The 23637-nt window shown below is 43.1% G+C and overlaps 1 protein-coding gene across 5 annotated transcripts in view; it reads left to right on the plus strand.

The window, feature by feature from the left end:
* si:dkey-237h12.3 (teneurin-3) overlaps nucleotides 1-23637 on the plus strand; it is a 257105-nt gene that overhangs the window by 208382 nt on the left and 25086 nt on the right. For all 5 annotated transcript variants that reach the window (XM_061834126.1, XM_061834127.1, XM_061834128.1 and 2 more), the window contains 4 exons: nucleotides 860-1003; nucleotides 16758-17007; nucleotides 20354-20374; nucleotides 21802-22034. In XM_061834126.1, coding sequence (XP_061690110.1) covers nucleotides 860-1003; nucleotides 16758-17007; nucleotides 20354-20374; nucleotides 21802-22034 — 648 coding nt within the window. The remainder of the gene's footprint in view (nucleotides 1-859; nucleotides 1004-16757; nucleotides 17008-20353; nucleotides 20375-21801; nucleotides 22035-23637) is intronic.

Genomic DNA, 23637 nt, shown 5'->3' on the forward strand with positions numbered 1-23637 from the left:
TACTTTACTTTTTTCCCAGTTATTGTTTTCACAAAGAAAAATATATTTTTGAAAAAGTCGTTTTTCCCAGAGAAAACTGTTACATATCAAGACTAAAAAAAGCAAAGTATATTTCTTTATTTATGAAAATAGACATTATTCTCAGTCGTGTTTTTGAGGCAAAAACTTTTTCTCTTTTAACTATGGTCTACCATGATCGAAAAAAGTGGTAGCTTTGAGAGAATTATTTTTTTATGAAGCCATATTTTTGGGAAACGTTTTATTGTTCAGACCAAAGAATGTCATATTTCTGAAAAACTAAAAGTTTGCATCTATGCCCATAACACTTGACTGCTCTTCACAGCTCCTTATTTGCGTGAATTGGGAATAGCTATGATCTGCCATGATTGATAAGCAAACAATTGTGTCTCAAGCGCAGTTTTTGCAAGAAATGCAATTTCTTTTATTGTCCTTCTTTAGTTTTAAATTGTCCATTCAGCACAACATAGATATTCTACATCGGCCCGCTTGTTCGACAATGCAGCTCAGATGTTGCGGCATTATTATTTCAACATATAGCATCTAAGTTCAAAACTCGGAATTCTTGATGGTCAATGAGTTACTCCAATATTGGCATGTTAAAGGTGGCAAATTATTGACACTCTGTACTCATGAAAAAGTACTGATACTGCACTTAAAATAAAAGTATTAAAAGTAGAATTGCTGGTTCTTGTGGGGGAAAAAAAATCTACAATTTAATAAACTCCTCTACTATGCAATAGTTTCCAAAAGGTACGCAGCTGGGCATGTCACCTCTGCATCCTCTTTTCTGTAAATCACCTCAGCCCCGGATAAAATTTCACAAATTCTCCCACCGCAGTGTCGGTGGGCTACGAGTACGAATCGTGCCTGGACGTGGTCCACTGGGAGAAAAGAACGGCGGTGCTGCAGGGCTACGAGGTGGACGCCGCCAACATGGGAGGCTGGATGCTGGACAAGCACCACATCCTCGACGTGCAGAACGGTAAGGAACTCTCGCCCACGACATTTTAGTAATGTGAAAATCTCAGCTCACTTGTTATCTGGGCTGTACGCGCATGTTTTGGGATGGAGAAAGCACGGGAGTTCATAGTTTGAGCAAACGATGACAAAGCCGGACACACACCGTATGATTTTAGGAGTGTTAACCAAGTGCGCTCGTATACGTGGTGTACAATAGTAGTAGTAGTAGTAGTAGTAGTAGTAGTAGTAGTAGTACCGTAATTCCTGGCCTACAAAGGGCACCTGGTTATAAGCTGTACCGAGTACATTTATAAAGGAAATACCATTTCGTACATAAATACGCCGCAGCTGTGTAAAAGCCGCAAGTGCCCACATTGAAACCCACATTCAAACACGAGATATTTACAAAGGAAGACGATACACAGAAAGAGGTTAACCCTAGCGCACAGGGCTGGTAAAAGTCACTTCCTTGGCACGTATATTCCCCCAGTCTCGTTCTTACCTTTTCCGCTCAAGTGTCCCCTTGCAGCCGTGAGAAAAAAATCACAAATTAGCCGAATCACCGCGTAAACCGACAGCTAAAGTTGGATGTTTTGGAGACAAGGTTCGAGAGAGCAGACTTCGATGGTATGGACATGTCCAGAGGCGAGAGATTGAGTATATTGGTAGAAGGGTGCTGTGGATGGAGCTGCCAGCCAATAGAGCGAGAGGAAGACCAAAGAAAAGGTTGATGGATGTTGTGAGGGAGGACAGAAGAGGACAGTGGAGGATGCACAAGATAGGCTTAGACGGAAAAAGATGACACGCTGAGGCGACCCCTAACGGGACAAGCCGAAAGGAAAAGAAGAAGATTCAAATACAAGATATTTACAAAGAAAGACCATACACACAAAGAGTTTAACCCGAGCGCAGCGTTAACGCTAGGCGCTAACGGGGCTGGTAAAAGTCACTTCCTCGGCACGTATATTCCGCCAGTCTCATTCTTACCTTTTCCGCTCGAGTGCCTCCTTGTGGCCGTTTGAAAAAATGCACAAATTAGCCGCATCAGCGCATAAACCGCAGGGTTGAAAGCGTGTGCAAAAAGTTGCGGTTTGTAAGGTTGAAAATTACGGTAGTTGTGACCAAGTGCGCTCTTATTCCTTGACATGGACAGTGGCAGTCATCGGTTGCAGCCAGTCTCGTTTTTGTCTGGATTGCACCAAGAGTCGGAAACTCGATCTGAAAGTTCTGAACTCCTCCTTCGAAGTAATGACTGGAATCATTTTGCCATTTTCCTGTGTAATGTCTACACCGACAGGAATTGAGTTGAGACTGAATCCACAGAATCAAACTCATTCCATTTTGTCCCAATTACACCAAGACCCCATTTAATTAACAATCTTTTTTTTTTTCCCAATTATGACTACATTAAAGTTCTATTACAGTATGTCAATAATCTCCGGCAAACCTAACCTCATCGCTTTTGTCAGCACGTCACGACGGGCGACCTTGACTCGTTGGTGTAAAAAAAAAAAAAAAAACCAGCAAGTCACAAATTGTCTCCGCGAAGTGGAAGGACGATTGTGCGTCACGGTGCTCTTTGCGTCAGAACGAGGAGAGCAGGCCAGCGAGCTGACAAACCCGCGCTAGCCCGAGGCCGTCCGCTTGTAATTGCCGCGGCATTAGCGCGCTCCAGCGAATCGCCCGCGCAACCCGGCCGCCGCGCCGTCGATGGGGAGTCGGTCGCACCTGCTCATGCGTGCGCCACGCGCGAGAGACTATTTTATATTTATTGTACTTGTTGATTAATGCCACGGATAGATGAGTGAGCAAAGAGCCCATTTGCTACATTGAATTAATGTGATTAGCAGCATGTTCATCAAAAGGGCACATCTTCATGCGATGGCGCTGAGTGATTTGGAATGACATCACGGCTCACTTGCACACTGATTCATTTACTCATTACTGTCGCGATCGGCTTCAAAAGTCCTCTAATATCTTTACGGCGTTTATGGGACTTTTTTTTTTTTTTTTTCAACCTTTGCCAATGAAGCTGTGTGTTTTAAATCAGTCTGGGTTCATTTCTTCCGTGTGCAACTTTTTTTTTTTTTTTTTTTTTTAAACAAGTCAACCTGGATTGTTTTAATGATTTCCTGGTATTCTACACATGATGTTCTCATTAAGTCAGCATATTAATGACGGCATAAATTTCCAATCATCTGCGTTAATGGGCGAAAATGTAAAAATTAATCTTTCATACGCCACGTTCAAGATTATTATGCAAATTGTATTTAAGTGTCATCAAGATGAGATGGATATCATTAAGATTTTAACGATACTGCTATTCTTAATGATACTGCTTATCGATCCGGTACTTTCGTGGTGTTCTTATTGGTACTACAGTATTTTTATTTTTATTTTTAGAAAACTACTAAAACATCAAAAATAACCCTGCTTGAAAAAAATGCATTAATGTACAATAAAATAATTTAAGAAAAACAATAACTTACAGAAAAATACATATATTGTAAAACAACTCACTATTCTAATATTAAACATTTTATAAACATTTATTTTTTTTTTTGCAAAAGAAAACTGGTATAGTAGTCCTAGAAGATGAGGCAGCTCATCTTCCAGGAGGTCAAAAATGGGGTATAATGTCCAATAATAATAATAATAATAATATTTCTCCACTTGATAATTGTTTATTGTTGAGTTTGAGCTGTTGTGTGATTGTGAAAACGTTTTTAGACAAATATCTTAATTTTATTGGAATTTACCAATGAGACTGAAGAGGTAAAGGGTGCACAATAACATTTCTATAAATTTGAGTCAATTTTCCAAGTCCGTTAAAAACACCTTGAAGCTCATTAATATTTTACTATTTAAGAAAGATGTTCCACATTATTCTGGAGCCCGCCGTTTATAAGGAATGTGGGGAAGAAAAAGGATCTGTGCCGCTGAAAAGCATGAAATACTTGAACGCCTCAGACAAGGTTGGGAAATCTTAGTTTGGAAAAACTTGAGCGCGATCATCATCGTGGTCGGAGATTTGCGGCTGATTCAGAGCACACACGGCACAAGGAGGAAGGTTTTGTTCAGACAAATACATCGCACGAAGAGGGCAGCTGAACAAAGGAACAAACCATTATTTGAAGCTGGTGGGGCCTCTGGGGTCCGGCAAACACGGTGTGTGATCCTCTGGCGGTTTGCAGTTCTCCGTAAACCTGCCACCCTTTCATGCAATCGTTGGAGGGGATAAAGATCAATGAAGTCCGCGGACACATTTGGCCGCCGGTGGTTTTTCACCACCTCGTTCTGTCTTTAATAAGGGTATACGGCTAACGTTCAGTGCTCCAGTCGCACACGAATCGCTCCTCTTCTGTGTATATCCGACGTCACCTTGTGAGACTATTTGCCCTTCTTTTAAAAAGAAGGAAATAAACAGCTTCGATTGGAGGGGGATTGCTGTCTGATGCGGTAGACAAAACTAAACTATTTCATTCATAAAAATATGTGAACGGAGGACATCGAACCCCCTGAATCACTGTACAAAGCAATTCATTAAAAATGGTGTTTTCGTCCTCGTTATTAGATTCTGCAGTTCTTTTTGTCCTTCACATTCCATTAGCATCAGTTGCTCACATCCTCTGCAGAATACTTGTCACCGTATTGCTTGTCCACAGCTTAAAATTCTTTTTAAGCACCTTCCGCCAGTGTTTTTCTATGATCTCTTTATTTGTTTGTTTATTTCTGATGTTAATTGTTTGTCACTGTGGATTTGGCTTCCATTGTATGCTTGATGTAGTCTATTTGTGACTGTCTTAAACTGTTATCTTTGTTTTCGGTTGAGTTTAAAAGCGAACTCCAAGTGGTAGTGGCAATCAACAGCTTGAAGCCTCTTTTAGAATACTTGAATACTGTGATGCCTCGGTTCTCGACCACAATCCGTTCCAGAAAACGGTTTGAAAAGTGGTTTGTTCGAAAACCGAATCAATGTTTCCCATTACAATGAATGGGAAAAGAAATAATGCGTTCCAAGGCTAAAAAAATGGGCTTTTTAAAGCATTTTTTTAGCGTTTCCTGATAATAAACGCCATAGTAGAAATACATGTATAGTTTTAATAATTTCTATAATAAAATAATTTAAGAAAGATATTTATTTTTTGCTTAAAATATATGCTTTACTAGTAGAGTACGCTAGGCTGGGAGTGCATTCTCGTATCTGTAGAGACTCGGCCCCCAGCCTTGTAAACTTTTTTTATTAACAAAAGTGCAGAATAACTGTAAAACAAACAATGATTGGGGGTTGATACGGTGGTCCTCGATAAGAAAAAAAAAAAAAAAATAACAGTCACTACCAGTGTACAGAGGCCGTGTTATACAGAATAACAAAAGTGCGCTGGTTGCGCCGCGCGCGTTATGTCATTTCCGTTTTTTTTTTTGGGGGGGGCGTGCGTTCGAATTGCAATAACAAAACGTGTCGTGGCTGGGTCAATTGCTTGGGCCGCGTGCAATGTTATTTCCAGGTTTTTTCGGGTGGGCTTTCGAATTGACAATAACAAAGCGCGGCGCGGGTGGGTCAGCTGGTCTGGCCGCGCGGAATTTGTTATTTCCGGGTTTTGTTGGGGGCATTCGAGTACCGATTTGTTCGAAAACGGCGACGTTCGAAAACCGAGGCTTTACTGTATTTACCCATCATCCAAACTGCATCTTGTTGTGAAGTGAGTGGCGCCATCTGGCGCCAAAAACTCGCCGAATCGATGGCCCGTGTCTCAAAAAACTCGTAAGACGGGGTCACTCATTTCTCAAAAGGCAGGACTGTAAAATGTTTTTCAAAAGTTGATGCATTACCGGGTTGCTTTCGTGCGTCATTCAGATTTCTGTGAAAAACACTTCACCTTGGAGGCGCTGCTATTTGTGCGACGGCAAGTCCAATTCTAGGCGGATGCATTCACGAGTCCAAGTGCCATTAGCCGTATTGCCTTTAAGCCTCTTACGATTACCCCTTTCGGTGATGTTGCTTGAGGTTACCGTGGTTACGCCCGCACAGCACCATTATGATCGTCATCGCTAAGAGGGAAAAAAATAACAGAAGATGTTGTGCTCCGGGAAGAATATCCGAAAATATTTCAAAGGAAATGGGGAGCGGGGAGTACAAATCAATTGTTACTTTGGAATTTGTGAAGTAATTAAACATTTTCCAAATATAGTGTACACCCCGTTATCTACTTACTCTGCTGCCTTGTCTTCGCTCAATTTCTTCTGCAAATGAGTTCAACCTTGAGGACCTCGGAGCCGAAAACCGCACTCCTCTCAGGATCTCTTAACATGCTACAGTAGTTATATTACATCATTTATTAGTATTATTATTATTTGGAGCGCTACTTTTACAGTGAACCAACACTTCACCTTGTAAAAGCAATATAAATATAACCTTTACAATATAAGGGTTAGTGAAGTTCAGCGCCTTTAACGGGCCCTTATTAATGCGGCTCGTGTTTCACGTGAACACATGCATGTACCTCTCACACTTGCGCAGCCTACAATGTTGTTACCAAAGAAATGCGCTTGTTTTTTTTTAAATAAGACCCAGACGTTTATCAGACATTAGCGATATACGTTGCATTTGAGGACCACTTCATGAGGGACGACCTACACAATTTAAAGAAACGTGATTTATGATGATGTGCAATTTTGGCCTCGTGTTTTTTAATTTTTTTCCAATCCAACATTTCCTGACCAAACCCAGAAAACAGGATGGCTAATTTCTTTTATATCATGCATGACTGATGCCAAACTTGCTCAGATTTTCTTTCCTCCTGGCTGGTGTCTTCGGAAAAACATTAAATATATCCATCCATCCATCCATCCATTTTCTTTGCAGCCTATCCTCACAAGGGTCGCGGGGAGTGCTGGAGCCTATCCCAGCTGTCAACGGGCAGGAGGCGGGCTACACCATGAACTGGTTGTCAGCCAATCGCAGGGCACATAGAGACAAACAGTCGCACTCACAATCACACCTCGGGGCAATTTAGAGGGTCCAATTAATTAGTCGCATGTTTTTGGGATGTGGGAGTGCCCGGAGGAAACCCACGCAGGCACGGGGAGAGCATGCAAACTCGACACAGGCGGGGCCGGGATTGAACTGTGAAGCCAACGCTTTCCCAGCTGAGCCTCTGTGCCGCCCCATAAAATTATATGTCCATTATTAATTTATATATTTGTGCTTCTTGTTAAGATTGACATGTCCACTCGATTTCAAGTCAGTTGGTGAAATCGGTGTAAAGCTTTTTGAGCAATTGCACTCAAAACATATGTCAGGAACCTTTTTAAGAGAGCTTGAAAGCCACATATTTAATATGCATTTCTGTGAGAACCATATATTTTTCCACATTGACAAAAACTGATGGTGTGCATTTTTAACCAAGACCAACAATTTTAGAATTCTAGTTCTCTGAATGTATTATTTTTATTAGCATTACAGTGAAGCTCGCCAATAAATTAAATATTAATAAAATGTTATTTATTTGTTCCCGCCATCATGATGTGTTTATCTTATCTGCAAAGTCGTAGAAAAAGATCAGTGGCCATTTCAAGCATGACTGCTTGGGTGCTCTCACTATCTGTGACTGGCTTTCCATTCCTCACGATTGCAACAGAACCGGCGACGCTAGCCAAATTCCAGTCACCTTGTTGGATCCGTACACGGACTTGCAGTCTGCACAATAGCGCTCGGCTTGCCTTCTTCCTCGTGTCCCCTGCTGGATATTTCATTGCAAACGTGGAATGGCGTCTGTCGAAGTGCCGCTTCATATTTGACCGTTTCATCAATGAAATTTCATCAATGCATATTAGGCACAGTGCAGAACCTGCTCGCTCCATCCACAAAGTCAAACTCTCCTGTCCATCTGTGCTGAAATGTACAGTACTCCTCATCTTTCTTTTTTTTGCCCTGACTATTTGATAAGGAGTTTGCTTCTTGACCTCACAACGACCCGCGTTGGCTACCGCATTATCCAACAAAAATAGAGTGTGTGAGTGTGACTCTACTGTGCCTGGCAAGTACAGCTGGCATTGGCTCCCAACCACCTGTACTGCGGTAGAAAAAGGATGGCTGGATTAAAGTGCTGGCGGCACGGTGGATCAGCCGGTGAAGCGTTGGCCTCACAGTTCTGAGGACCCGGGTTCGATCCCGGCCCCGCCTGTGTGGAGTTTGCATGTTCTCCCCGTGCCTGCGTGGGTTTCCTCCGGGCACTCCAGTTTCCTCCCAAAACATGCAATTAATTGGACACTTTAAATTGACCCTAGGTGTGATTGCGAGTGCGGCTGTTTGTCTCGATGTGCCCTGCGGTTGGCTGGCGACCAGTTCAGGGTGTACCCCGCCCGCCTCCTGACCGTTGACGGCCGGGATAGGCTCCAGCACTCCCGTGACCTTCGTAAGAAAATGTATGAATTCAAATGCTTGTTATTCTTAACATTGAATTTTTGGAAGTTTTACTTTAAAATGTTAGCGGTTTGATTCATGATTGATTAAGAAATGTCAGCTCAGATTTATCTGCGAGCCAAATGATCTCAAAAGAACCACAGTGATCGCGAGCCGTAGGTTTCCGACCTCTGCCCTGGAAATAATTTGAAAAGGATGAGACTTTCTTTTGCCTCAAACCAAAATGGATACGCTTCTTTTCAATTTTGTCCGTATGTCTTTGAGACTTTTTTCCTCCTAGGGTTCTGATATACATGTACACTCAATATCGATATCTTCTGCTTCGTGAATGGGTCCTTTTGACTTTTTTTGTACCTCAGCTTTAAAAACTGACATGAAGAACAACCATTATTTAAACTTTGTTGGGGTCCTTACCTTTCTGGGGTCGTGTTCAGGATCCACAAGGAAACATGCATTTGGTTCATTTTCAGGTACATTGAGGCCCCTGAAAAGGCAATTCTTATGCTGGAAGAAGAATATTGAAGGCGCAATTGCGAGACGGTTTTTACTTTGTTGAATCCTACAAGGAAATTCACGTAAATTAGACCCAGTATGAAGCAGGTATCGAAGACAGATAGGCGATGCTAAATTGTTGGTTGTCATGTCATGTCATCGAGTCATCATCATCGGTGCTGCTCTCCTTCAACTTTATTTGGGGGCTTTGGTGTCTTAGGTTGGAGTTGGGAGATTTCTTTTTTAAGCTATAACGTGTTTGATGGGTTCTTTCAAGGCCCTTCTTAGGGTCTTTAGAGCATGCTGGGGAATGTGTTGTTCCCTGAACCGCTGTGACGGTCTGAGTGCTCCCGGTGCTGAAAACTCTCCTTGTGATTAACACGCATGCGCGTATATTTTGTAAACTTCCGGCCAGTCTGAAACATCCTCCGTCCATGCTTCAACATGTCTCATTCGACAACTTGTGGCCGAGTGTTCGTGTTCGCTATGGACGTCTCAGAAAAAGACGAACACAGCGAAAGAACATTTTGTTTTAAGGTGAGGTTAGGCTTAGGATTTAACGTATGTTAGCGACCTCTATGTAGAAGAAGGCGAACTATGAGACCGCTGGATTTCGCAGTAAGCGTCTGCTACGTACCCAGAGTTCCCCTGTTAGTAACGCATGCGCATTAATCGCAAGGAGACTTTTCAGCACGGGGGAGCGCTCAGACCGTCACACCGGTCTGGTTATAGGCCTTGGTTAAATACTTGCAGGGCTAATGATTCTTGAGCCACAGGATCAAAGGTACTTTTACTACGACTACTACAACTACTCTTTGCCGCCGGTTTAACAGTTTGTCCCTTGTGTCATCGCCATATGTGCGATGACCAAAATCCTGGCACAGGACTTCCTCCGTAGCCTGCATCTCTTGTGGTCAGAGGTCCATGAGGATCTATAGAGAGAGCCTTTACTTCCAGGACAAAGACAAATGGACCTGACCGATGTTGGGTCTCCAGACGTTCTTGAAATATTGTAATCGAGTACGTCGTCCTATTGGTTGCGTAAAAATATGGCAACTATTTTTGGTCACCTTGATAAACTAGTTGCTTACCCACAAGTTTGATGAAAGTTTTTCCTTTTTGTGATCAAAGGATACAAACAAGCACCCGTCCCGAATGTAATTAGAAGACCACTTCAGTGGGCTCTTTAAAAAAAAAGATTCCCCATAGGTATATTCCACGCAAAGAAAAATGTTCTTTTAACTTCCCAGGAAGCCTGTTTTTTTTTTTCTTTTTTTTTCCCCTCAAGTCATTGCGCCGCATCTCCCCTAAGTCCCCCTCACCACTGCTAACATTTTACCAACAACTCGCCAAGATGGCGGATTAATTAGAGTTTAAAGAGAGGCAGATACAAGCGGACTTCATTGCTAATATTGTGGGGCCACTCTTCAAAGACAGAAACGCACTTGAAAGGCAAAAAAGAAGAATCACAGTTGGACAGGCCACTGTCCTCATTAGTGGAACCACACAAGGGTCCACGGTTTCGCCGCCACGCCGTCCTATTTGCCCACGCTTTCTATGATTGCTAAATTATATTGATTGAATTGATCCAACGGCATGTTCATATGAAAGGGGGGGGCTCGGTCACGCTCGGATGAGAACACAAGCCCCTTCTAACAAAGACAAATAGGTGCAGGCAGCGGCTTTTTTTTTTTTAATGCAACTAGGCGGCATCAAACATGCGACCTTGGGACTTTAATTGAACTGCGGAAATGTAGCGCGGCGTAATGAAACCCCCGCCAAGTTGATAGGACGACGCATTGACTGGAAACACGTGTCTGGAATTTTAATCTGCGTTTGTGTAGGGTGGAATCTTAAAGGGGACTTATTATGAGACGCGACGCTTTCGAAGTCTACAAGCGGGGCTGCAGTGTTGTCGGATGCACAGATCGGTGTTAGTTGCTGATAGGTAGCACATAGCCAACTCTATGTATCGTTACATACAAGCAGTCAAGAGTCGTGGTTCTCACTGGTCATTCAGACATCACCATTGGTTGGTAAGTTCTGGTCAATTACTGGTCACGCTACACATTAGTTATTACATGCATTGGTTGTTTGGCTCTTTGGCGATATTGTCGCTCGATCAGTGGCCATTTCTACGTCAATCACACAATTGTATCGAAGGCTCACTGATCAGTCGACCGGTGTGTCAGTGAAGGTCGCACCACTGATCGATCGATTCTGTCAGTAACGTCACTGAAAGCTTGCCCGTTTGGAAGGTAAATATGTAAAATGTGTCTAAATAGAATACAAAAACATTTCCCGTGTGTTACATTGTGGGGAAAATGCCATAAAACAAGTCTGAGGTCACTTTGGAAAATTGCTGCTGTCCTCTTTTTTTTTTTTTTTTTTTTTTTTTTTTACACATAAGTCCCACCAAAGTGTAATGACCGTGTCGTTATATCAGCCCCACCCCAAAAAAAAACCCTCAACTGTACCACGGCCCCCACTTGGCTTTTCACTGTCGTTGTACGCGAGCAGATGAAAGTTGCTTTTCGTCGTCTCACTCAAGGACGCTGGGTCGCGACGCATTACGGCTGATTGTGGCGGCGGCGCCTCGGCAGCGGCCATCAAACTTTGTGATACCTCGGGCTGGAGCCGGGAGGGGAGCTTGGCGCTTGCACGTGCACACGTCACGCTCCAGGGCCGATGACAGGGAGGCCCACAGCTGCCTGCATAAAAGCCTCTTTAAGCATATATTTATAAATCCTCCGCACCCGAGTTTGGTTGAAGAAAACTTCCTCGCGGTAGGACGCAAAAGTGTTTGCGTGTCGAGGTGGGTGTGACTTCGGCTTGGATGGGGGCCTTGTTTTTCTTGGCAGCCTCTGGAAAACTCCGAGAGTGACTTGTCACTTTAAATTATACTCTCTCGTTTGCCTTGTGCGCCGCAAAAACGGCACATCCATTAATTAAGCAATCAGGAGCTGAATTATGCTTCTAATAATATGGTATTTTTTCCTACTCAATCATTGGTCAGTCTCCATGTCAGTAATTAGTCATTTTAACAAGGCTTGATTGGCCTGATAATGGAAACTTTAAATAAACGTATATCTTGACATCAATCAGGACCTGGGAGTGTCACCCCCACAGGAACATTTGCTCAACGTTCTCTTTGATTCCAGTGGTGTCATTACAGCTGGAATCCACTCCTTTGATACCGGGCTAATTTGAGTCATGTCATATATGGAAAAAAAAAGAGCTTTCATTCTGACATCACAGCTTCCCAGATGATTAATAGTACGAAGTGGCGCTGAGGCCGGGACGACGCACCTGACGGACTAACTAGTGTGCCCTCGGCAATGTCACCTTGGTGACACCACCGGAGGGATGGCGGTGGAGGGCACGGGGAGGGGAGGTGCGGTGCGCTGGTGGGGTCGGGGTGGGGGTGGGGTTTGTGGTGGTTATTCTTAATTGCCTTCCTAACACCCCGTCCTCCGCTGAGCGTCAGCTGATAATGTTAGCTTCGATGGAAGCTGCAGATTTTGACGTGAGAGCGTCTGCTCGTAATAATGTCAAAATACCAAAATAGCGGACTTCCTGTTCTGTTTACATCTCTGCCACTGGTCGCCTTCAGGCACATGTTAATTATTACTCACAGGAGCACTATCATTGGTTTGTCTACATTTCAATAATGACGCATATGGCACAATGTTTAATTGGTAAACATGTTAATCGTGACAGGCATTACTATTATTTGGCTAGTAGCCAAATATGGTGAGAACATGGTAGGATCTGAGAGTAGAGCCAGAGGAACCAGATGAGGTGGCTGGACCATCTGATTCGAGGCCTCCCGGTCGTGGGCACGTCCCACCGGGACGACCAATGGCACACTGGAGGGATTTACGTCTCTTGGCTAGCCTGGAAACGCCTCAGGATCCCGCCGAAAGAGCTGAATGAAGTGGCTGGGGAGAGGGAAGTCTGGATGTCCTTGCTAAAGCTACTACCCCCACGAAAATGGATGGCTGGATTGATCTCATATTTTTGTCATTGAATGTTCCCATAAAAATTAAAAAGCTAATGATATATTCGAGGGCGGCGCGGTGAATAAGCTGGTAAAGCTTTGGCCTCACAGTTCTGTGGAGTTTGCGTGTTCTTCCTGTGCCTGCGTAGGTTTCCTCCGAGCTCTCCGGTTTCTTCCCACATCCCCAAAATATGGACCATTAATTGGACACTAAATTGCCCCTAGGTGTGATCGTGAGTTCGCCTGTTTGTCTCTAGGTGCTCTGCGATTGGCTGGCAACTAGTTCAGGGTGTACCCTGACTCCTGCCAATTGACAGTTGGGATAGGCTCCAGCACTCCCGTGACCCTTATGAGGATAAGCGGTGAAGGAAATGGATGGATGACAGATTCGTTAAGTCATTGCAAACAGTGTCACGGATTAGCCAATTATATCAGTCTTCACTCGGTCATAGGTTGGTCGAAAATGACATCCTTACCTGGAACACCATTGACACCATCTTTTGTTATCTGGGATCAGGGATGGTCACTTAAAATTCAAAAGTTTTCTCAGGGCAGGTGTCCAGAACCCATCATGTCCATAAAATCCTGGTAAAAACTGTTTTCTGAGCCACGTTTCCAAACTTTTAAACTGGAAATTCAACTGGAAATTGTGTCATCAATTCCACACAACTCTACTGGTAGGCACATTGTTTGATTGGCTAATTATGGTGACGTGATTGCAGCAAGAGCTACTGTAGTATTGAATATAGTTGCATACACCATCGATGACAGCTGCCTCTGTAGGAAAAAAAAAAAGCCAGTGGTGTCACAATGTACATTCTTCAGCTTTATTTAAAAGCAATTGATCGTGGGTTGACGTGAGCGCTTGACACTGTCTGGACCCAGACGGTGGGCCGCCATTTGAAGCTTCCCAGGCCTCGGTTGAGACAAGCTGCAGATGGCGATGCGAGTATGTCTGCTCGTAATGAAGCGGATGACATGGCTAAAGAACAGACACCAGCAATTTGCCTTATCGAGTATGACAGAGATGATGCGAGGAGGAGGGGGTTGAGGACCGGTGGGGGCTGAGGGCGGGTAGTATTTCTGCAGATGTTTGAAATGGCACCGAAATGAAGAATGAGACGCAGTTGGGAGGAATAGAAAATGCCTCTGCAAAGCATGTCAGTGGGTGAAGACATTAGTCAAAGTTTACAACGTTAAGGGATCGATACGGAGGCGGCCGCGGAGGCCATCACTGATATTTGGATTCATCTTCGTATGGGCGCGCATGGGGGGGGGGGTGATATCGAACCGTAACCCCGTCGCCTCGCCCTCCCCAAAAGAAAAAGGGAAAAACCCCACGTTGCCCATAAATCTCAAATGTCAAAAAGTAGAAAAGCATGACTGAATAATTCAGGGGGGGGGGGGGGGGTCGAGAAAAGTCGGGCGACGCCATGGATAAATATTAATATGGCTGGGGGCAAAGACGCATTATAAACACGTGCGCCACTACAAACAAACAAGCAGCCGCGGGCCAAAACAATTGACAGCTGAAAGGCGCCGTCTCCCTACTGACCCCACGTCCGGTTTTGCCAGGGACCTCGATCTCACCAGGCCCATATATTAGGCTAACATCATTACAACGTGTGTAATCACAGATTTCACACAAGTTGGTTGTTTTTGTCATTAATAATTTAGCCCTGGGGCTCGTTTAATACATGACCTCTGTACTTATCGCTAGCTAACATCGATTCCATTTTAAAGCAATGACCAACTAGGTTGGCCGACATGCTTGCTTTCTGTGGTGTGAAGGGGGAGATTTATTGATGTGACCCCAGAGAACTTGGTAAACATGTCAAACTGACCCCAAACTATCCAGGACACAAGGAGGAGAAAAAGAGAAGTGGAAATGGGGAAAACAGAGGTACTGTATTTGTTTCTACCTTTGGTATGTCCCGTTGTCTCACTCGCATAAATTAAAAAAAAGTACTAACGATACAGTAATGAATTGAAGAAATTTTTGTCTTTTATGCCTGAAACTGGGCGGCATGGTGTAGCAACTGGTTAGAGCGTTAGCCTCACAGATCAGAGGACTGTGTTCAAATCCCGGCCCCACCTGTGTGGAGTTTGCATGTTCTCCCAGCACGCCAGTTTCCTCCCACATCTCAAAACGTGCGTGGTGGTTCATTTCTATGTGCTCTGTGATTTGCTGGCAACCAGCTGAGGGTGTTCCCTCCCATCTTGCCCAAAGATAGCTGGGATAGGCTCCGGAATTCCCGCGACCCTTGTGAGGATAAGCGGCTGAGAAAAGGGATGGGAAGTGGATGTTTGAAATTGTAAAAGCAACATTATTTGGCTTTGTTTGCAAGCGTATGTAAATCAAGAGTAGAGGGAGGGAAGGAATTTAACCCAGCGCACAACGTTGGGTCGGGCCACCAGCTTTGCATATGAATGTATGATATTGCAATTAGTGTGGAAACGCAGGAGCAAAAAAAAACAAAACAAAAAAACAGTTGTTCTTTTATACTTAGTCTCAAGTACGTTCTCACAAGTGCGAGCTCCAGCATCCTTTTTAAAGTTAAATCCTGACAAGTAGCGGTTGGGGCGGGGGCTTCGTTAGCATATCACACGTGCGGCATCTATCTGTTGATCACAGGCGCTACAACGTACAAGTGTGATGCCTCGTTTGCAGACGGATGGCGGGATAAAAGCGGCCCGGCGCTGGCAGCATTGGAGCGCCGAACAAACGAACGGGATTGTTGTGCCAGCCGCTTTGAATCATTTCACAAACTTCTTGTTGTGGATGGCTTGACAGATTGGGTGCGCCATTGTTCTCCCCCCCCCCCCCCATACACACGTACACTTCCACCCCCAACACCACTGATTTTTTTCATGAACGCATCAAAGTTTGCGAACAAAGTCAAGGTGGAGTCCATCTTGACACATTTCTTTTCACTCAAATCCTCAATCTGCAATCTCAAAAACGTGAACTGATGATTCTGCGTGTAGAATGCACACTTGCTGGACACTTCATTTATTGAACTGTGTTCAATATGAGAATAGCTTCCCAATAATTAATAAAGTCCAGTTCTAAACTGTCAGGCAACATGGGTGGGACATGACCACAAGGTATTCCACAGAGCATATTCTAGATTTTCTCATCCATTCCCAGGAATCACAGATCGAATAATTCACAATATGAAGTGTCATACATCCACATAAAACCGAAGAACTTGTCAGTTTTTGTCTGTTAAAAGTGAATATTTTTATCATTGATTAGCGAGCATATCGTATTTTGCCCCTTGTACATCACGGGTGTGCGAAAAGTACCCTTATTCTATATAAAAACAGTCAATTGAGACTTTTCCGTGCATCCTGTTGTGACAGACACGCTCACCATAATAAGTTTATGTTGATCCGTGATAGCTAGTCATGGCTGAACCCAAATGCACGACTCACGGGGCTTAGTAAGAGTTTGGGAAGAGTCTTTATTTGATCCAAAGTCCGAATACCGCTAAGCAGTCCGCGAAGGCAGCAGTAGTAGATTCGGCAAGCGTAGGAGGAAGGTCAATGCCTGGTCGGGGTTCGGTACACGGGATAGCAAGAGTAGAAATGAGGAGTTGCGGGAACGTGACATGGGATCAACGATCTGGCAAAGACCAGATCGCACGCGACGCCATAAATACGTGGGAGGTAATTACATAGATGAGACACCGGTTCGCGCATCTGCTCCTATCAGCAGATGCACGCCACTTCGGAGACCGGTACCGCCATGACAAGAGCTCGTGTCTGGGGCTAATAACTTCTAACGTCCCACGTGGTGCTCGAGTTGTGGGCCTGAATCATGAAGTCGCTTACCTTCTCGTGTGTTCTTTTTAGGTATTCTGTACAAAGGCAGCGGCGAGAACCAGTTCATCTCGCTGCAGCCACCCGTCATCTCCACCATCATGGGCAACGGCCGCCGTCGTAGCATTTCATGCCCGAGCTGCAATGGCCAGGCGCTGGGCAACAAGCTGCTGGCGCCCGTAGCCTTGGCATGGGGCATCGACGGTAGCCTCTACGTGGGAGACTTCAACTACATTCGACGCATCTACCCATCAGGCAACGTCACTAGCATCATGGAGCTTAGGTACGTAGCCCTACGCCTCACGCAACCAGAGGCTGCCTTTTGAAACGCTCTCCGAGCGCACTGCGTTGCACTCTGGACTGTCGGGAAAGTCAAGAGCGTCGTAAGAATGGGCTGTTTGGTTATTCAGAGCGCCGCGCTTTGGGAGTAGCTGAGCGCACTGTGGAGCCAGCGGCAGAGGGGCAGGGGGATGGGAATCTGAAAAACCTCATTCACCATTCATGTATCGTGTGTATAAATCAAGGGGTATCTTGCGTAAATTCAAAAGAAAGGAAGCAGGCTCTACCTCTCAGACCACTCACACTGTGAGAGTGGAGTTAGGCCCCCAGATTGAATTTCCTCACACAACCAGACAGATACAAAGACTTATATCAAGGCTAATGAGTTCACTGAGGCTAGGCTAATTAGCTAGCTCAGATTGATGCATATTAAATGTGATTACTCGCAAACTAGAATTGCCGTTAAGTCAACATACATACAGATAAAAAGCTAGGCTTCCAAGCAAACTAAGGCTAGGCTAACAAGCTTGCTAAGATTGATGTGTATTTTAAAGGCCAACTAGCTAACTAGAATTTCTGATCATATCAGAAAGGTAGAATAGATATGTAGGTAGATTGGGGGGCAGTTAGTTTCATATCTGAAACTAGCTAAATATCTGTTTGGAGCTAAGATAGAGGCTTACTTGCGAAGGCTCATCTAGATTTGAAAAAAAGCTAAATAGTGTGACTGACATTTAACAAAACTATACAAAATAAACATGCTTAATCAGCCAACTAGCTAAATGAGATAAATGAGTAGGTTCATTTTTAAAAAGCATAATATGGTTGTCAAACAGAAAAAGCAAATGGACAGAAATCTTGTTAATCCTAATTAAAACGGACATCCTGTCTCGGGCACATCATGGGTAGCTAGCTGACCTCACAGCTATTTGGCTAAGCTCACGTCAGCGAGTCATGGGTGCCCTGAAATTGGCAGGGATGATGATTGTGTTCATTGTGAGTTGCCGTCCTCATTCAGATATGTAAAAAGGAAATGTGTAAAACCATGTGGTTACCTTCGGGAAGAAGGAATTGGCCCCAGAGTGCGTTAAACAAGGTACCTGCAAGGAAATAATGTGCATGTAACTAGGAAATGGGGTGCTTTCTTGGTCTTTAATAACAGTTTCCCAATTGAATTCCAACTTGGAGGAGCTTTTTTTTTTTTTTTTTTTTTCATAACAGCTTGGGAGTAGTGAACGAGGTGTTGCGGTGCTGGAATTGATGTAATTGCAGCAGCAGTTCAGATTTAACACACAAGTGATTTTACTGTGACTTTCACTGTCAAATGTGCTTAAAAACGCAATCTGTGACAACTTTCCAAGTCTATGCAGTGGGAACAGGCCTGATACATAGAGCACATTTTGTTATTTAACGATGGAGAATGTTTTTAATTATGTGGAGTTTGCATTTGACAACTTCTCGACTAGCTAAAAGAGGAATTAAGTCCCACCTCAGCAGAAGAAATCAGGGAGCAAACAGAATGAGGACAGAATGGTGACAGCTCATTTTAAGTAAAGAAAAAAAAAACGTGTAAGTAGTTGCAAATGGAGAGAGAGAGAGAGAGAGAGAGAGAGAGAGAGAGAGAGAGAAAGAAAGAGAGAGCCTTTCCAGTGATTTTTGCTACTGTCATTGGAATTATGTTCCATTTCAACGAAGTTTTTATGTCGCAGGGACCGGCATGATAAATGTGTTTATCATCATTGATTGTTGAAAATGTTGTCAATGACGCAGAATTTAATCATTCCTGTTGGCATCGACAAGCTGAGGGAGGAATTTAATCATCAGACTCTTTTGCCGCCTAGAAAGACAGCAGGAGGCGTCGATACGGGATTAAAAGAACAAGACTAAATTCAGGGAAATTTCATTTTTAATCGTCACTTGTTGCTTGCCTTGTGCACTAGGAACAGGCTAGATTAATCAATCATCTGTTTTTGATCATTATAAATGTCAGCGATGCAGAAGCTGATCATTGTTAATAGCATTGACAAGAAGGATAAATTATATGTTATATAGACATCCTAACGAGGTCAGCGGGACAAAAGAAAAAGTTTGGTGAGGGTTCTTTTTTTTTTTTTTTTTTTTTTTGTTTTTTTTTTGAAGAAAGTGCGCGTTTACTGTGTAAATATTCACTTATCCCTTGTCTGGTCAGGCAGGGACAGCAGGTTTTATCCATTTTTGTTTAAAATGTTGTCAGTTATGCAGAATGTGATTGTTCTCAACAGCGAGGGAATAAAGTTACCGTAATTCCTAGCCTACAGAGCGCACCTGGTTACGAGTACATTTGTAAAGGAAATACCATTCGGTACATTCATACGCTGCAGCTGTGTAAAAGCTGCAAGTGCCCACATTGAAACAAAGAACAAAGAAAGACGGTACATAGTGACAGTTTAATGCTAGCGTGGTGCTAATGCTAGTCCAAACACTAGCGCCGTGCTAGCACTACCGCTAACAGGGCCTGTTAAAATAAAACTTACTGGTAAATATCATTGAGACGCGACAGTAACGCAACAGCAACACGCTAGCACAGTGCTAACGCTATCGCAGTGCTAACACTGCCTGTAAAAGTCACTTCCTCGGCACATATATTCCACCGGTCTCATTCTTACCTTTTCCGCTCGAGTGCCCCCTTGCTGCCGTTAGAAAAAATGCACAAATTAGCCGCATCACCGCATAAACTGCAGGGTCGAAAGCGTGTGAAAAAAATTACTATAAGTATCGCAGGCTAATTTCCTGTTTACGTGGGTAGCAGGAGAAGGTTGAATAGAGTAAACGGGACAAATGACATTTTTTTTATTTTATTTTTAACGGCGCATTTCTTGTAAATGCATTGTCACTACAGCTGAGGTGGGTATGACAAAAAAAAAAAAAAAAACGTCATCAAGAATGTGAAAGCCGCTTTCCCAACTTGTTGAACTAAATCAGGCTTATTTGCTGCCTACAAAGGGCCACGCGAGGTGTGGAAACGGCGTAAAAAAAACACGTAGAAGTTTGGGGAGGGGTCATTTTGAACAGGTTTACTGGATTGTGATATCTAAATAGTTTAATGATGTTTTTTTATTCAAGAAAATAAGGATATTTTCAGTCATGTAAAATTTGAGGGAGAAATTAAATCAAGCTTATGCAGCAGAAGGAATTCAAAGCAGGAAGTAAACACGACGGCCAGGCGACATCTCAAAGCCGTGTTTGTTGCATGCGTGGATGTTTTACCACACGCGGGTGGAGAAAATATTTTTAGTAAATATGACTTCTTCAAATGGAAACCTCCTAATCCTTTTTTTTCTCTCATTCTTGTGTCTTTTCTTTTCCCGTAGAAATAAAGACTTTAGACACAGGTAGGTGTGATTTCCTTCGTTTTGTGCATGGTTTTACCACCACCATCGTCGTCATCGTCACAATTTTTTCTTTTTTTTTTTTTTTTGTCGTTCCTTTAGCACCCCAGTGATTACCACATGTATAATTAGAGCAGGGCAATTACCTTCTAATTACCACTGATGGAGAGTGGGGGAAAAAAAAAAAGTGGCGTCTTGTTTGCGGCGGCTGATGAAAATGCCTTCGAAAACGCATGGAAAAGAGTTTTTGGATTTCAACGTGAAAAGACATAATGAAGCCTAAAATCAATCATAAAAGAAAAATGTACCAAAAAGACGCTGACAAGTTGCTCTAAAAAGTCTTTTTTAAAAATCTTTCTTCTTATTTAAAAAAAAAAAAAAAAAAAAGCTTTGATAATCACGCATGGTCATGAAATTTTTTTATCAAACCATTCTATCATTCAGTATTTTAAAACTGAACACGTACCGAATTTTCCGGATTACACGTCGCTCCGGAGTACAAGTCGCAACACCCATAAGAATCCATAAAAACGAAGATAAAAACATATATAATTTGCACTGGAGTATAAATTGAATTTTGGGGGAAATTTATTTGATAAAACACCAATAACAGACATGTCATTTAAAATTTAAATCACGAAAAAATGTAAATAAAAATAGAGGCAACAACAGGGTGAACGGTATGCTTATGTTACATGACACAACTGAGAACGTGCCTGGTATGTTGACATAATATATTAAGAGTTATTCTGATAACTATAGCATAAATAACAGAAGACGTTTACCAAAACCATCCGTGTCACTCCAAATTTCCGGTAACTAAAATCCAAAGAAATCTTCATCCCCGGTGTCACTTCTAAACATGTCCGCCAACTCCAGAGGTAGACGACGCGCCGCTTCTTCTTCTACGTCGCTTACGTCAGACTCATCGTCGGTGGCAGTTACAACTCGCCCATTCCAGCCTTTCTGAATCCCGACGGGATGGTTTTGGTTGTCACGGAAGCTCATACTTTGTTGAGCCATCCAACGATTTCCCGGAAATTTGCACGGCAGATTCACCCGGAAGCTGTGCTCTCCATCCGTCATCAGATACACGGGCCTACAGCGCCCTCTCATGGTTGTCATTGTGAAAATAACAGATAAGCAAGATAGATGGATGTAATAATGTGTTAATAATTTCACATACAAGTCGCTCTGGAGAATAAATCCCACCTCTGGCCAAACTCTGAAATAAAAACACGATTTAAAAATACGGTAAATGATATTTCCCACTTTTCATTATGAAGAACACTTTTCACTCACTTTCACGACTAGCAGATGGAGCTAATTTTACGACTGAGCAAAAACTCATAAATCAGGGCACCGCTGTATTTGAAACAAGCGTTAAAAACCGTGATGATAATAATTCCAAATCCTTCTCACGAACGCAGCAACAACCCGGCACACCGCTACTATCTGGCCACCGACCCGGTCACGGGGCAGCTGTTGGTGTCGGACACCAACTCGCGACGCATCTACCGGCCGAAAAGCCTCTCCGGAACCAAGGACCTGCAGGCCAACGCCGAGGTGGTGGCCGGGACCGGAGACCACTGCTTGCCCTTCGACGAGAAACACTGCGGAGACGGCGGCAAAGCTGTGGAGGCCCTGCTCACCGGACCCAAAGGTGTCGTAACGCAATGCTTTTCATACCACAAGTCAGTCGAATTGTTTGAGTCTAAAATGTCATCTTGCTGGTCCAACATTTGGAATTGAATTCAATTTATATTAATAAAAATTGCAAAAAATCCAATCACATTATATATATAATATTTTACTGCTACACTGTGTTACTAAAAACTTCAAGTTAAAAGTAAGAAGTCTGGTTTTTAGCTTTTGTTTATTTTGCATCGCTTTGTCTAAAAATAACTTCTGTTTCTCATATTCATGTCAGGTTATTAATTTATTATTATTAATTTATTTGTCAATAAAACAGTAGAAACTTTAGTTACTGTAAATACAACAGTAGACATAAAACTACGGTAATTTCCGGACTATAAACCGTGACTTCTGTCACACGTTTTCAACTCTGCGGCTTATGCAATTATGCGGCTAATTTTTCTAACGGCCGCCAGGGGCGCTCGAGCAGGAAAAGTAAGAGTGAGAAAGGTGGAATATATGTCGAGGAAGATGTAAGTTTAATGTAACGTCGCGCTTTGTGCATGGATAAAATTACCGTGAACCGACCTTCACCATAGAAAATGCAAGAAGAAATGGATATGACGCAGCTTTCAAGATAAAAGCAGTCGAGCTGGTAGGTGAAGGAAGGAAGGAAGGACTCGATGGTGAGACGCTGGAAGTGGCAGCGGGAAGAACTAGAGCGATGTAAAAAGACAAAAAAAAGCTTTCAGAGGTTATAAAAGCAGCATAACGTCTTTGTAAATATCTCATGTTTCAATATGGGTACATGCGTCTTATAGACAGATGGGGCTTATGTTATGTAAAAGATGTTTTTTCCTTTAAAAATGTACTGGGTGAGGCTTATAATCAGGTGCGGCTTATAGTCCAGAAATCACAGTAAGTACCTGTAAATTGAGCGTTACATCATCTTTGTTCAAAATTCAGGACATGAACTTTCCGTTATTTAAACCTCGACTGAGAACATTCCTGTAAACAAAAACATGGACAGTGTTGAAAAAAAATTACCAGATTGAGCAAAACCAATGTGATGTTTGGATTCAGCGCATCAAAATTATCATCAATTATCAGCTAAAAAAATCTTGGCAAATAAGCGCCTCACAATGCAAATGATGTCCGTATGCTCCTTTCTCAGTTTCTTTTTTCAATCTTTCAGTTGTTTTTTTTTTTAATGTATTTATTTTTTTCTTAATTGTTGTCGTTTTAGCAAAAGCTGTCCGTAAAGTTTTCGACGAGTATAACCCGTTGTCTGCGGCGGTCCATTTGTGCCATTTGCGTTGCAATTGTTCACTTTTCTTTTTTTTTTTTCTTTTCTTTTCAATAAATTCTCGGAGATGAAAAGCGCCGACCAAAAAGACTGTTTTTGCTTTCGCCGCCGCCGGCTCCCGACGCCAACTGCGCTCGATGCGAGCGTTTCAGCCCAGGCGAGAAAGTCTGTAATGATGGAGTGGGTGGAAGCCGAGACCGCGGAAGAAACAGCAGATGGCTTTTTTTTTTTTTTTTTCCCTGTGTGTTTTCCGCTCTCCCTCCATCTTTCTTGCAGACATTTTGATGAACTCTGCTCAGATGTGACACTCTTCATCAGTCCGAGA

This window comes from Syngnathoides biaculeatus, chromosome 11, assembly GCF_019802595.1.
Source record: "Syngnathoides biaculeatus isolate LvHL_M chromosome 11, ASM1980259v1, whole genome shotgun sequence".
NCBI classification, from domain to species: Eukaryota; Metazoa; Chordata; class Actinopteri; order Syngnathiformes; family Syngnathidae; genus Syngnathoides; species Syngnathoides biaculeatus.